This window comes from Podarcis pityusensis (assembly GCF_964106645.2).
Source record: "Podarcis pityusensis genome assembly, chromosome: 15".
Taxonomy (NCBI): domain Eukaryota; kingdom Metazoa; phylum Chordata; class Lepidosauria; order Squamata; family Lacertidae; genus Podarcis; species Podarcis pityusensis.
In genome coordinates, this window is record NC_138040.1 from 41,954,243 (window position 1) to 41,967,706 (window position 13,464).

The window sequence follows — 13,464 nt, forward strand, 5'->3', positions numbered from 1 at the left end:
CTTATTTATTGTCACTGCAAGCTGCTCTGAGAGCCACTTACAGACCTAAGAACCACCTACTGGACCAGGCCAAAAATACACCTAGTCCTGCATCCTGTTCTCACAGTGGCCAACTTATTGGAATACTTATTGGAAGCCAGTATTGCTCTTTGTTTTTCCATAAATGTTATGTTAAGACAGTGAATGAATGAATGAATTTTATTATTATGGTCACAGACCAGTTCCGGCTCGCTTACAGTATCAGAAAAATCATAAAGCACAACAGGAATACATTGAATTGCAATTGGGTTTAACAGAGACAATTCAGATATAACAGCAGTTAAAAATATACATTAAATCTTGATCACTAAAATATAACCTAAAATTGTCATTTAAAACCTTAATCATTTTGGTAGTACAGCCTGTTACCTAAGTTTTATGGCAGTCGCACAGAATTTGACCACCCTTAGCGTATGTTAGACAGTAGTGTGTGTGTGTGTGTGTCAGTGTGTCACTTGGAGACCTTTGGGTGCAGTGCTCTCTCCAGCTGCAATTACCAGCAATTGGTTTTCAGAGATATGCCACCTTCAGCAGTGGACTGAGAACACAGACACCGTGGCTAGCACAAGCAATCCTCATTTTGCGCAGGGGTTATATTCTGGACCCACACATGCATCAGTGGAGCACACATAGGCCTGCTCCGTCCTGTTCTCCCCCTTTTCATGACCTCTTTATGATATTTTGGGGCTACTTCCGGGTTCAGCGCCGTGTGCATGATCGCAAGTCATTCAGATGCACCTATATCAGTCGTTGCCTGAATATACTGATCAGCTTTATAAGTCAATGAATTTGTCTAATCCTCTTCTTAGACACTTGTTTGGTAGAAAAGCAGCAGCATACAAAAAAAATAGCTAAATATATGCACAAACTCAGTGCAATTCTCAACAACAGGTTACATTTTAAAGCAGGGATGGGCAACCTTTTTTCTTTCGAGGGCTACATTCCCTCTGTGAAAACCAGTCAGGGGCCACATACCAATGGTGGTGATGGTGGGGAGTAAAGACTAAGGTGGGTGGTACTACTGTCTCTCCCCTTTATTTCGTTCCTTTTCTCACTCTTTTTCCCATTCCTAGCTACTGCATTAAATTAGCCCAAGGGCCACATGAAACTGGCAAAGGGCCAGAGGCAGCCCTAAGGCCACAGGTTACACCTCCCTGCTTTAAAAGAAGAGTTTTCATTTCTTCCACCATTCCTACTTCCTGATACTCTCTGCAATTTACTGTCAGGTGTCAGTTATAAGACCTTTTAAGCATTTGATTTTTGTGGAACTAATTGCTTACCATCCATTAACAGCTCAGACGCCAACAGCATTAAGCACAAATCCCACAGGAAGGAAGCCTTCCCAGACGATAAATGATTTGTGAACTGAAGATCTGAGAAGCACTCACTAGTTTTAAGTTTGATGTTTGCCAATAATTTCCATAGAAGAGGCCCAGGGACACTGCATTTCGCAGAGAATGTCAATAAGCAAACAGTTCCAAAGCAGCTGAAGGCATTGATTATCCCACTTTGACACAGTGGACACACTCCAAGATAGAGAAGCTATCTTATCAAATGCTGGCCTGCCTTTCATGGAAATTCAAGGGAACCTTTCCAGCCCATACACAGTTTGGATGCAAATCTTAGAAAATGGAATTTTAAAGCAGAAAGCTGTCCCACAATAAAAGACTGCTCCTTTTGCAATCTGGCAACTGAAAAACAAAGATCCAGTACAGTACATTGGGTTGTATCCAGTGCTAGTCCTACTCAAAGCAGACCTACTGGAATTAATAGACAGGTCTAACTTAGGTACATTAAATTTCTATTCTGACTCATTTGTTGAGTAGAACCATTGTCAAGAAGCCAAAAAGTTAAGCTGAACAAGTTTATGAAAGCAAGAAATATGTGTTCATTCGCCAGTTGCAGAAGAGAGGGGTTAGTACTCTAGAAAAGACATGGGCAAGTTCCATCATCTCTGAACCATTGAACTTGCTGGCTGGGACTGATGGGAGGTGGAGTCAAACAGCATCTGAAGGGCCAAAGGTACCTGTCATAAATGATCACCATGTACCAACCACTGACTGCTAGGGACAAACAGATCAATTTCTTTCCAATCTGTTCTGCCCTGTTTCTTCATTAATCTTCAGGTATCTTTTTAAATATATATATATATCCATATAAACATTTCTATTTTTAAATACATATGAAAATTTTGTCTTAAGGTAAGCACTTCTAAGCATATTCGGTTGTAGCCAATGTTAAATGTACTCAGAACACACCAAATCAAATTAATACATATGGCTAATGTAGGTCCATTAATTTCAGTGAGTCTACTCTGAGCATAAGCTAGTTGAATACAACCTATTTTATCTTAAAATCTGCAAGTCCTTCCCTCCATCATTTTGGTATGATGTTGAGCCGAGAGCTCTATTGCAAAATTCAGAGAAGTGTGAAATCAGACAGAAAACTATGTTCCATATTTACGTTGGGAATTAAGTTGATTCCCTTCCAATGTGAACAGAGCAACATTCTTCTTCATCCCTACTGGCTGCACAGGCTTGGTTTTAACATTTTTCAGCTGCAAAAGCAAACAATGCTATCTTACAGGTTATACATTTATCCAACTAGGCCAGCAAGTCTGTGAAAGCCTGATGGTATTTTTTCTTTATCTCCTCATACAGAGTGTATCATAGACTATAATGAATTATATCTTCAATTACATTTTGCTGGCATACACACAACCACCCGTCTACTGAAATTATATCTACCACCAAAATACCCACTGGCACGAACTGAAAATGCAATTATGCAAAAGCTTTCCTCAAGGAGCAGAATTCAAGATCTTGGAATGCTGTTGATCGTTGCGATTCCTTTAAAAAATGTTGACATGGCTGCATGACATGGATGTTCTGCATGGCAACCACATCTAACTCTTTTTAGTCAAGAAAACTGGGTACCGTGAATAAGTGGAAAGCAGGAACGTGGAAGTAGGGCCCACTCCAGACCAACATAACTTCAATTGGTATGCCCTGACAAACTGCCCAGAGGATTTTCTGTATGCCTGTCCAACTGTTTTTCTGCAGGATCCCAAAAACATGCATGCAGAGCTTAAATGAATACGATCTGTTCAGGAGACCAACCAGACAACCGTAAGATGCGGGCGCGGCCCACTGTGTGATCCCACTACATTGCATCCACCCGAAAAGAGCCTTTGTTTCTAATCAAAGGTTTGGAAGTCGGGGTGGACTCCAAGCAACATATCTGCAGTTTGTTCATCATGAAGTAACAAGGTTTTGCTTTGCTTAATCCAACAATGTGAGATTGTTCCATCACAGACTTAATTTATTCTGCATAATCTGTTTTGCTTCTCTGAGTCTTGAAGGCAGCTGAAGAGCTACGTGCGGCTCTGACATTCCACCCACTAACCACTGCAAATTGTGCTTCGCTGCGTCCTGCCTCCTTCCAGATTCCACCCAGTGCCTCCCACAGAATCTGAAGACTAATTTTGAAACAAGTGGGGGCTTTTAAATTAACACTGAAATTGGGCACCCTAATTCTCACAATGCTCATTTCATCACCCAGTATCAAATATTCATGTTTTTGCTATACGGCTACAAAACAGAAGAGCCCCCACCACTCAGGAAATATTTATTGACCATTGTCATCAAAGTTTGGAAGATATTAGAGAGAAAGGTGACAAAACTTTTACTAAGAGCATTTTCACAACAGATCTGATGCATTTTAATATAAACACATAACTGAATGGGGAAAGATGAAGTACCTTTTTGGATTTATTCCGAAGAGTGTATCCTCTGTACCAATCTGCCAAGAAGAAGGAGACAAAGAAGAAGAAAGATAGAAAATGTGCTTTTATCATCAGAAATCAAATGTTCAAATATAAATGATCCTTATATATAGTGGTCGTCAAACTCCCCTCCCCCCAGACCACTTGAAAATGGCTGAGGGTCTTGGCAGACTACGTCATGATTTTTCTGCCTGTTTAGGAATTGTAATGTGCTGTGCATGGGCTCTCGTTAGCTTCCTTTACTCTTTCTTGATGCTTCCTTCATTCCCATGTATTGACTCTCAGTTCCTTTCAAATGCCTTGACTAGCTCTCTTCCCCACTTGTGACCATCTCTTGCCATGCCTTCCTCTGAGGAAGGCCCAGCCTTCTCCTCCACCACCACTGTCACTTCCAGGGACCAGACGAATAAAGCTCATGGACTACTGGTGGTCTGCAGACCACTCTTTGGGATCCTCTAATGGTACAATTCAATGTATTGTTACTTGCAAGTAAGCCCTGCCATGTTCAATGGAGCTCATCCCAGGGAAGCATGTGCAGGGCTACAGCCTTAAGCAACACAAAATAGGTTGCAATCCTGCCTACTCAAAAGTAAGCATCACTGGGGTCAATAGGGCTTACTTCCAAGTAGTTGTATACAGTGGACTTCTCCAACCTGGTGCCCTCCCACTGATGCTGGACTGCAAACAACCAGGGATGATGGGAGTTGTGGTCCAACAACCTGGGCTACAAGATGGGAAAAGCTGGTGTACAGGACTGAAACCCTAAATGGCACAAGGCAGCTGCAATGCTAGACATATCTGCCTCAGAAGCAGGCCCAGCTGAGTTCAGTGAGACCTACTCGCAGGGAAGGATGTTCACAAGATTACAGGCTAAGGGTTCAATTCACCTGAATCATCAGAAGCTATCAGCGTGGATTTATTAGACATTATTGAAACTCGAATAGATTAGTCAGGGCCTCTTGAAATAAATGAAATCCTCACTGAATTGAACAATGTCATAGGATCACTAGCTTGTCCAAACCAGAACCAGCTCACATAAATTATTTTGTTGCTGCTGTTATTTCTAATTATTTTTGTGGTTGCTATTATTTTAAATAATAGTTTTTAAGCATTTGTGGAAAACTCTTTTGCTACAGAAAACCTAATAAGGGGTACAATCAATACTGCACATCAATAGGGTCAGGCGAAGTTAGAAATTAATGGAAATAAAATTCAATGACGAAGTCTCTGGGGTACATGTGTGATGTGCATAAATTGAACTAAAATAATATCCACATAGCTAATATGGCATTACATGTGGTGACCCATAACCAAATGTCAAACCGTAACTGTAGCCTAGAATAGAAAGGAAAAATAAATCTGCTTAAGAATAATTTTTTAAATCTTTTTTGGAGGGAAAAGAAAAGACACATTCAATTTCCCAGAAAAACAGCGATTTATGTTCTCTCCCTCTCTCCCTCTCTCTTCCCCGCTTGCAAGGTCATCTAATGCTTTGGGCCCTTCTGCATTTCAAATCTACAAAAACACTCCTCTTAAATACACCCATCAGCAACATAATCTCTTTTGACACAAAGGCTCTGTCTCCCTATCTCCAGTGTCAAGGTCAACGCAAAGTGAAAAGAAACCAATTGTCTTGCTGAAGTGCTAAGCAAGCAGCTGGTTTTCCTTGCTAGCATTACCAAAGGAGCTTTGTGTCAGGATGTTTCAGTTTACTGCTGCTAATGGTGATGACGGATGTAGAACTAAACCCTTTCCACTGAGCAAGGCGTCACAGGTACAATCCCCAGCAGGCTTTGGAGAGACCTTGGTCTGAAACCCTGGAGAGCGGCTGCCAATCAGTTTGTAGACAATACTGATGCAGGCATTACAATACAATGTTGACCACACGGTGGCCATGCTCCAACTCCACTGCTGGAGGCAGTATCAGTTTCTGAATATCAGCTGCTGGAAACTGCATGTGGAGAGAGTACTGTTGCAATCAGGTCCTGCTTTCAGATGTCCAATGGGCATCTGACTGACCACTGTGAGAACATGATCTCAGACTAAATGGGCCATTGGCCTGATCAGCAGGCTCTTCTTATCTTCTTATGATGGATCAATGGCCTGTCTCAGCATAAGCCAGCTTCCTAAATTCCATCCCTGACATCTGAACTAGGGCTGCAAAAGACCGTTTTCTGAAATCCTACAGGACCACTACCAGTTATTCTAGACAACACTGAACTGAGGCACCAACAGACTCTGTATAAGGCCATTTCCTATGTTCCCATATCTGAACAAACATGGCTGATCCAATATTTTTCAATCTACTTTGGAGCTTACCAAACACATTTTTTGGAACTAACATAGCAAATCATTTGTATATGCATCAGCCTTTGGGCTTCTTTTTTGCTAGTTTTTAGGGCATTTCCCCAAAGATTTAACTCTTAAATCTGGAGTAAACAGAGAAGGAATATAATCGGGAACCCTCCCAACCTATCCCAGCAATCCAGCGCCTGCTTACCTTCATACATCTCCAGGATGTGAACTGTATCACCAACCTGCAAGGACAGCTCGACATCTTGGACGGCATCATAATTGTAGATGGCTGAGAAAAGGGGGGGGGGGGACAGAACCAAACAGTAAATAATTGAGATCAGGGCTGGCGTCTGTATCCAACATCCTAAGGCCAGGGGAAGTGCTACAAGCCACTATTTAAAAAATTCTCACCCTGTGGCGCTTCAGGGTATTGTGGAAATTTTTAGAGGGCCACCCCTCAACATACACTGAAAGTTAGCTATGGCTGTTCCTGGACCATATTTATTTAAAAGGATTTCTTAACTGCTTACTGTAAAAACAACAACAACACACAACCTATGCAATATAGAAAAATGATATAAAAACAAATGGGTCCCTTCAGATTTGTGTCTTATTGCAGGGGTCTTTCTTATGCAACAATAATAGTGCAGTTATTCTGCTTTAGTCTGTCCTGTGATTTTTCTCTCAATGCTACCACATGATTGCTGTCCAGAGAAACGACAGCACAACAAGAGTGAAATAAACATAAACCAGAATATTTGTGGTATTAAATAAATACAGGACTTTGGAAGGATATTCACTGACTGGGAATGAAGCAGTGGCACGACTCCCAAAAACTTTTATTGGAAGATGGATTGCATATGACTATCCTGATAGTCCAGAGTCCCCAGAGTGGCTGGGGAAACCCAGGCAGATGGGCGGGGTATAAATAATAAATTATTATTATTATTATTATTATTATTATTACTGATAGCCATCATGAGCACAAATCATCATGAATGTGCAATAAGAAGCATAATGGGTTGTCTCCAAAGTTAGTTCTACTCAGATGTGGCTAAGTTACGTCCATTAACTTTATGGGTTTATTCTGAGTAACACTTAGTTTGATGCAATCTTCTGAAAACTGAAAAGCAGCATTATAAAACCAGGGACAGGGAGAAACAGGAATTCAGAAATATCAGGATTCAGTCTTGTGGGTCAGGGAAGGCATAAACAAACAGAGAGATGAATTCACAAGGCATTGGAAGCAACTAATAGATGATGCTTCATATAATGTAGGTATTTTTGTTTGTTCTGATATGCTAGAAGCTTGTAAGTGTATACAGTGATACCGCCGGTTACGAACTTAATTCATTCCAGAGGTCCGTTCTTAACCCAAAACCATTCTTAACCTGAGGCGCGCTTTCGCTAATGGGGCCTCCTGCTGCCGCCACGCCGCTGGCACGCGACTTCTGCTTGCATCCTGGGCTAAAGTTCACAACCTGGAGCATCTACTTCTGGGTTAGCAGAGCTTGTTACCCAAAGCATTCATAAGGCGGACGGTACATAATCCGAGGTTCCACTGTATATGTTTGAGCAGTGTATAAGAAATAAAGAATAATCCCACCTGGTGGATACTAGGGAGAAAGCCCCCTGAAGTCTGGTGCCAGCCCTGATTTGAGCTAAGAACAAAGCAAGGAGACAGAGGGTTGCGGTCAACCAAGTTTTACTCAAGAGTAGACTCTTTGAAATTAAGGGACATGACTAAGCTAGGCTCCTTCATTTCAGTAGGTCTAACTCTGAGAGAAACTTAGTTGAACACCACCCAGAGCATTTAATCCAGGGCACACAGCTGTTTGTAATCCATCAGGAGTCTAATGAACTCCCCAGATGTTTCCAAGACCTGCTACCGAGAGAAAAAGGAAAACGTTCTGCTGTGAAATAAAACTGGCCTTTTTTAAAAAAAGGCTCATTTTTGCTCTTAGAGTTGTTATTGTAGGAGGGATTTAAAAGAAAAAAGAAAAATCAGCCTAAAGAGGTAACAAAGAGTAATTTTTAAAGCCTTGAAAGACCAGGCGCCAGACTTTGGGCCAAAGCCATCTCTCAATCTAGCCAGCCTAGAAATGTTGATGGGGTGTGTACACACACACACACACACACACACACACTCTCCCTCAGCCAGCCATGAAAATCATAAGGCCGGTTACACATTCTCTCTCTCTCTTAGTCTCACAGGCTTGTTGACAGGATCAAAGTTATGAGTGAGCAATGCATGTGAGGACCTTGGAGAAGACAGGCCAACGCTCTGACTCTACAAGAGGCAGCTTCCTATCTAGTTCCGTGTTGTCTGCACACTGACTGGCAGTCGCTCTCCAAGGAACAGTCCCAGCACTACAAGGAGATGCCAGAGACTGAACCTGGAACCTTCTGCAGGCGAAGGAGATGCTCTCCCACTGAGCCTCCTGGAGACAAGGCAACACTCGCCAAGTTCAAGGCCCTCCTTGGGCACCAACTCGGTGAGCAAACTCGGTCAGGCCAGTTTTTTCCAGCATTCTTGGGGGAAGCCAAGCGCTTTGCACGCCTGGTGTGGGTGTCACCTCCACTCCGCCTGCATAAAGCAGGAATCAGATTGTACAGAAATAACTCTGACTGGCCTCTCCTCATCAGACAGGCTTTGACAATGATATATCCCCATGGGAGAAGAATAAAAACACATGCTTCTGAGGACATTTATGCACCAATCTACAAGAACCAGGTGCATTTATATTGAGGTATATTACTTCCTGGTGTTGAGCCAATATAAACAAATGGACTGTGGTTTACCACACAGGAAACAATACACTCAAGTTTCCTTTCAAATATGGCAACAAACAAGCTGCTTGGATTCTTCCCAGTGGACGGGGCCTGGGTCAAAATGCAGTTATTTTAAGTTTCTACATATGCTAGCCTTTAAACACACTCCCATTTACTCTATGACCCAATATTGGTCTTAGAAGTGGTTTATACAGAGCGTTAGCCACAACCTGTATCTATCTTGCTGTTTTTTATTAAATACTGCATTTTGCATTTTATGCACTTTCCCGAAACCAGCTTCAATCCAAATTAAGAAAAATGATGGCCTAGCTGTGTTTTTAGCTAGTAATACACACCCTGTTTCCTTCCAATCATTTGTATGCCTCATAGAATCATAGAGTCACGCATGTGTCTAAAATAACTCCAGTGTTAACAGAATTGTGCATAATTGCTATCATTTATTATTTTCCCTTCCTTGGTTCTGGATATGCTCAGGGCAGATTCACACGGGAACACAAACAGTGGGGATCGATAAGAGTCATTTTAAAAAAATCCAAAAATATATATTAAAAGATAGCTGCACAAGTACAGATGGTTCCCAACACATTTCAAGGAGACCCTTTTATCAAGAAAAATGTCTGTAAAAACAATAGAGAATTGCAGTCTAAACAGATACTGGCCTGGTTCACATGTCACATGGTAAGAAGCCAAACTACAGCTGGCTGCAGAGGTGGGGAAGCTCAGTTCAAGGGCTGACTCCAGCCCTCTCCACTTGACCCATGGGACTTTGCGCAGGTTTTGGCCCCACCCCAGGCCAAATCCTGCCCTGGGTGTGCCTCAAACCCTCCTTGAATGATGTTGCCTGGCTGGTAAGGCCTCTTGCTTACCTGAATGGAGGAGTGTGTGTGTGTGTGAACACAGAGAAACCTCTTGTTTTTTGCTCTGCCTATTTTTGTCCCTGGCCACAACCATGCCATGCCTCTGCACTGGCATATGCCCCCCCCAAGCCCCCATCAGTACACTAGCTGGGGCTGAAGGGAGTTCTAGTTCAAAACTTCTGGAGGGCACCAGCTGGTGAAGCCTGCCCAAAAGCAGTGGGTACTCGTCTGAACCAGGAACAGCTCATAAAAAAGTCCCCTGAACTGAACAATGTCCTAATAGCCAGTTTTACAAGAATAAAATTATTGGGTTTTTTAATCTGCATATAACACCACATTCATTATTTCATTGCCCACCCTGCTCTCGTTTCAGCAGTGCATGCATAACTCCTTTCTTGTTAATGAAAAGCTGTGAATCTCAGAGGTTGTCATATCCACTTTGAATTGCCCCCCAAAAGCTACATGTTGAAACACAAAAGAAGTTAGATATCCTTTCAAATGTAGCATTTCCTAGTAGGAAACCCTGACAGGGAAGACATGTGGTTTTAATCAAGGCCGAGTTTCTGCAAATCCAGCAGAAAGGAAAGGAAAGGAAAGGAAAAGACGTTAACCTGAAAAGAGACTTAGTGGGGACTGGTGCTCCCTGGAACGGGCTGGGCAGCAGGTAGGGAGGGTGACAATAGGCAGAGCCAGAGTCCATTATGGGCTGAGTCAACAAATTCTGGCTGTGCCACAATCCCCCTCCCTGCTAAGTTCTGCAAGGGTTAAGAAAAGGCTTGTAAAATGGGGCTGGTTGGAACTAAGAAGGCAGGCAGGTGGGGAGTGGCTCAGGGCAGACTGAGATTGATTGATTGAGTTTACTTAAATGCCCCTTTTCCACAATGAGCTGTGCCCAAAGTAGCTCTCAGAAAACATTCAAAAGATCAAAATTCGGGGCTTTGGAGATTCAAATATAAAGTACAGAACATGTCAGTAAATTGAAAAGTGACAAAAAGATCACAACATCAACAATCTAGCCTTAAAGCAAAACAGGAGTTAAAAAAACAATAACCTTTCTGGTGCTGGTCTTCCTGTTCTCCAAAGATCTGTAAATGGTCGGGCCCCATTTGCCCTAACAGACCAGCCTCCACTGAAAAAACAGACCCCCCCGCCTTCTGTATGATCCATTTAAAAGCACTATGATACCATTTTACACAGCCATGGGTTCCCACAAAGAATCCCGGGAAGTGTAGTTTGATAAAGGTGCTGTGAACCATTAGAAAACCCCTATTCCCCCGAGAAAGCTACAATTCCCAGAGCTATTTAACAATCAATCCCTCGTCCCAGAGTACTCTGGGAACTGTAGTTCTGAGAAAGGGACAAAGGGGTCTCCCAACAACTCTCAGCATCCTTAGCAAACTACAATTCCCAGGATTCTTTGGCTGAAGCCATGGCTGTTTAAAGTGGCACGATGCTGCTTTAAATGTATGGTGTGGATGTGGCTTTGTAACACTGAACTGGCTGTATGGAAGAAACCAGGCAGGTGGAGGCTGGATGAGGGCAGACTGAAATTGGTGGGGCACTGCCGCCCCATTTGCCCTAACGGATGAGCCTCCCCTGAGACGGGATTCAAAAGAGATACCCTCTGCAGAGAATCAGATATGACCCAAGATATTGGCTATTTCAGAGGAGAGAAAGCTTAAGGGAAAGGCTCAGGTACTACAGCAACTTCTTTTGCTCAGCATGTGTTCAGAGACACCCTTTTCCAACTCTGGGATATGGAACCTTTGACACGCCAGATATCGGGGGTCAATGGTCGTGGACGCTGGAAGATGCATTCCAGCAATATCTGGAGGGCCACATGTCGTCATTGCCCCCCCCCCGCCCCCGTTCTAACTGTAGAGATGTTCACACATTGCACTCAACAACAGCACACAAACAGTTGCACTGTGCAATTGTGGAATTGTAATGTTCAGTCTGTGTACCCAACAGCTGAGCTGTACAAATCAAAAAGTCCACAGTCACACAAATGCTTGGGCATCTGTAGAGGCAACTGTACCTGTTTCCAGTGTAATGTGTGAACAATCCATGTACATCCCTCACCCCAATCCATTATTTTGCACCCAGCAAACCCCAGGTTCCCAGTAAAACACAAACAAATTAGGAGATCTAGCAGGCCAGTGGCTTGCCTACCCCTAAAAATCAGTTCACTTGTAAAACAGAGGAAGATTCCACATTCCAAAAGTCACTATCTGTGAGCAAACAAAACATAGCTTTGATGCAAGTCATTACTGGGGCAGAACACAAAGCAATGAAGTTTCATCCATTTGATTGTTCCATGAGAACAGAGAGTCACTGTATATAAAATCCTTAAGGCAGCTAGTAGCATGCAAGTTTATGAAAAACAAATTGCCAGGATTTTCCCCCCTGGGAGCTTTTACTACTGGTGTCTGGTACACACCAGTCTCTTGGCAAGTTCAGAGCTCTCTTCAGGTATAAACACTGAATGATGTTTTATGTGCATTACATCAGCTCTCTTGATTTTGTGTGTGAGAGAGAACAGAATTAAAAACGAAGTTTGGGTATTTAAGATTACATTTTTCTTGCACCAAATACTACTACTACTACTAATAATAATAATAATAAGTTCTACCTATGGAATTCAGACAGTTTTCAATAAAAAAGTCAAAACACAACAACTAAATTCAATAGTCACCAACAAAAACTGAAAATAAAAAAAAAACACCTGCAGCAGCATATACAACAAAACTATTCATTAAAAACCAGGGAAAGTTTTCAAAACATCCTTAAAATCCTGACCTGATGGCACCAGATGCATCTTTCTCTCTGAAGGAAATTCCATAAGATAGGAGCCACCACTGAGAAGGCCCTATCTCTAGCACCTGTCAGCCAAAACTGATCTTAGAAATGGTCACACAAGTAAGATCTCTGAAGCTGACTTTAAAACATGGGCCAGTGAATATGGGTGTTGACTGCCCTTCATATGGGAGTAGGCATCTTGCCCAGATTAGAAACATATTATTCAACTAAAAAGGTGTTACTGAACCTAAGGACACTCAGCAAGTGACAGAAGTGAGATATGAACCAGGAAGACCCCCCCGTTTAAAAACCTCACACCTGCCACTCATTCAGTGAGCCACAGGGTTAGGCAAGAAGCTAGCCCAGGAGTAAGCAATGTGACAACTCATAGCCAGTATGACCTATGGTCAGGGAAGACAGAAGTTGTGGTGCAAGAATATCAAGCGGGCACCACCTTGGCTATCCCTGTGCAACCCTCTCAACCTTAAGCCACATCCACACCATATATTTAAAGCACATTTATATCACTTTAAAAGCCATGGTTTCCATCTAAGAATCCTCACAGGGCTACAATTCCCAGCACCCTTAAAATACAGTTCTCAGGATTCTCTGGGGAAAGGCCTGTGCTTTAAATGTATGGTAAGTGTATGGTAAGGATGTGACGTGGGTGGCGCTGTGGTCTAAACCACTGAGCCTTGGGCTTGCCGATCGGAAGGTGGGCGGTTCGAATCCCCGCGACGGGGTGAGCTCCCGTTGCTCGGTCCCTGCTCCTGCCAACCTAGCAGTTCGAAAGCATGTCAAAGTGCAAGTAGATAAATAGGTCCCGCTCCGGCGGGAAGGTAAACGGCATTTCCATGCGCTGCTCTGGTTCGCCAGAAGCAGCTTAGTCATGCTGGC

At 42.8% G+C, this 13,464-nt stretch overlaps 1 protein-coding gene across 1 annotated transcript in view; it reads right to left on the bottom strand.

The window, feature by feature from the left end:
* DOCK5 (dedicator of cytokinesis 5) overlaps window positions 1-13,464 on the bottom strand; it is a 148,170-nt gene that overhangs the window by 103,641 nt on the left and 31,065 nt on the right. The window contains exons 2-3 of the mRNA XM_080982316.1: window positions 6,324-6,407; window positions 3,800-3,840 (exon numbers count right to left, since the gene is read on the bottom strand). Coding sequence (XP_080838442.1) covers window positions 3,800-3,840; window positions 6,324-6,407 — 125 coding nt within the window. The remainder of the gene's footprint in view (window positions 1-3,799; window positions 3,841-6,323; window positions 6,408-13,464) is intronic.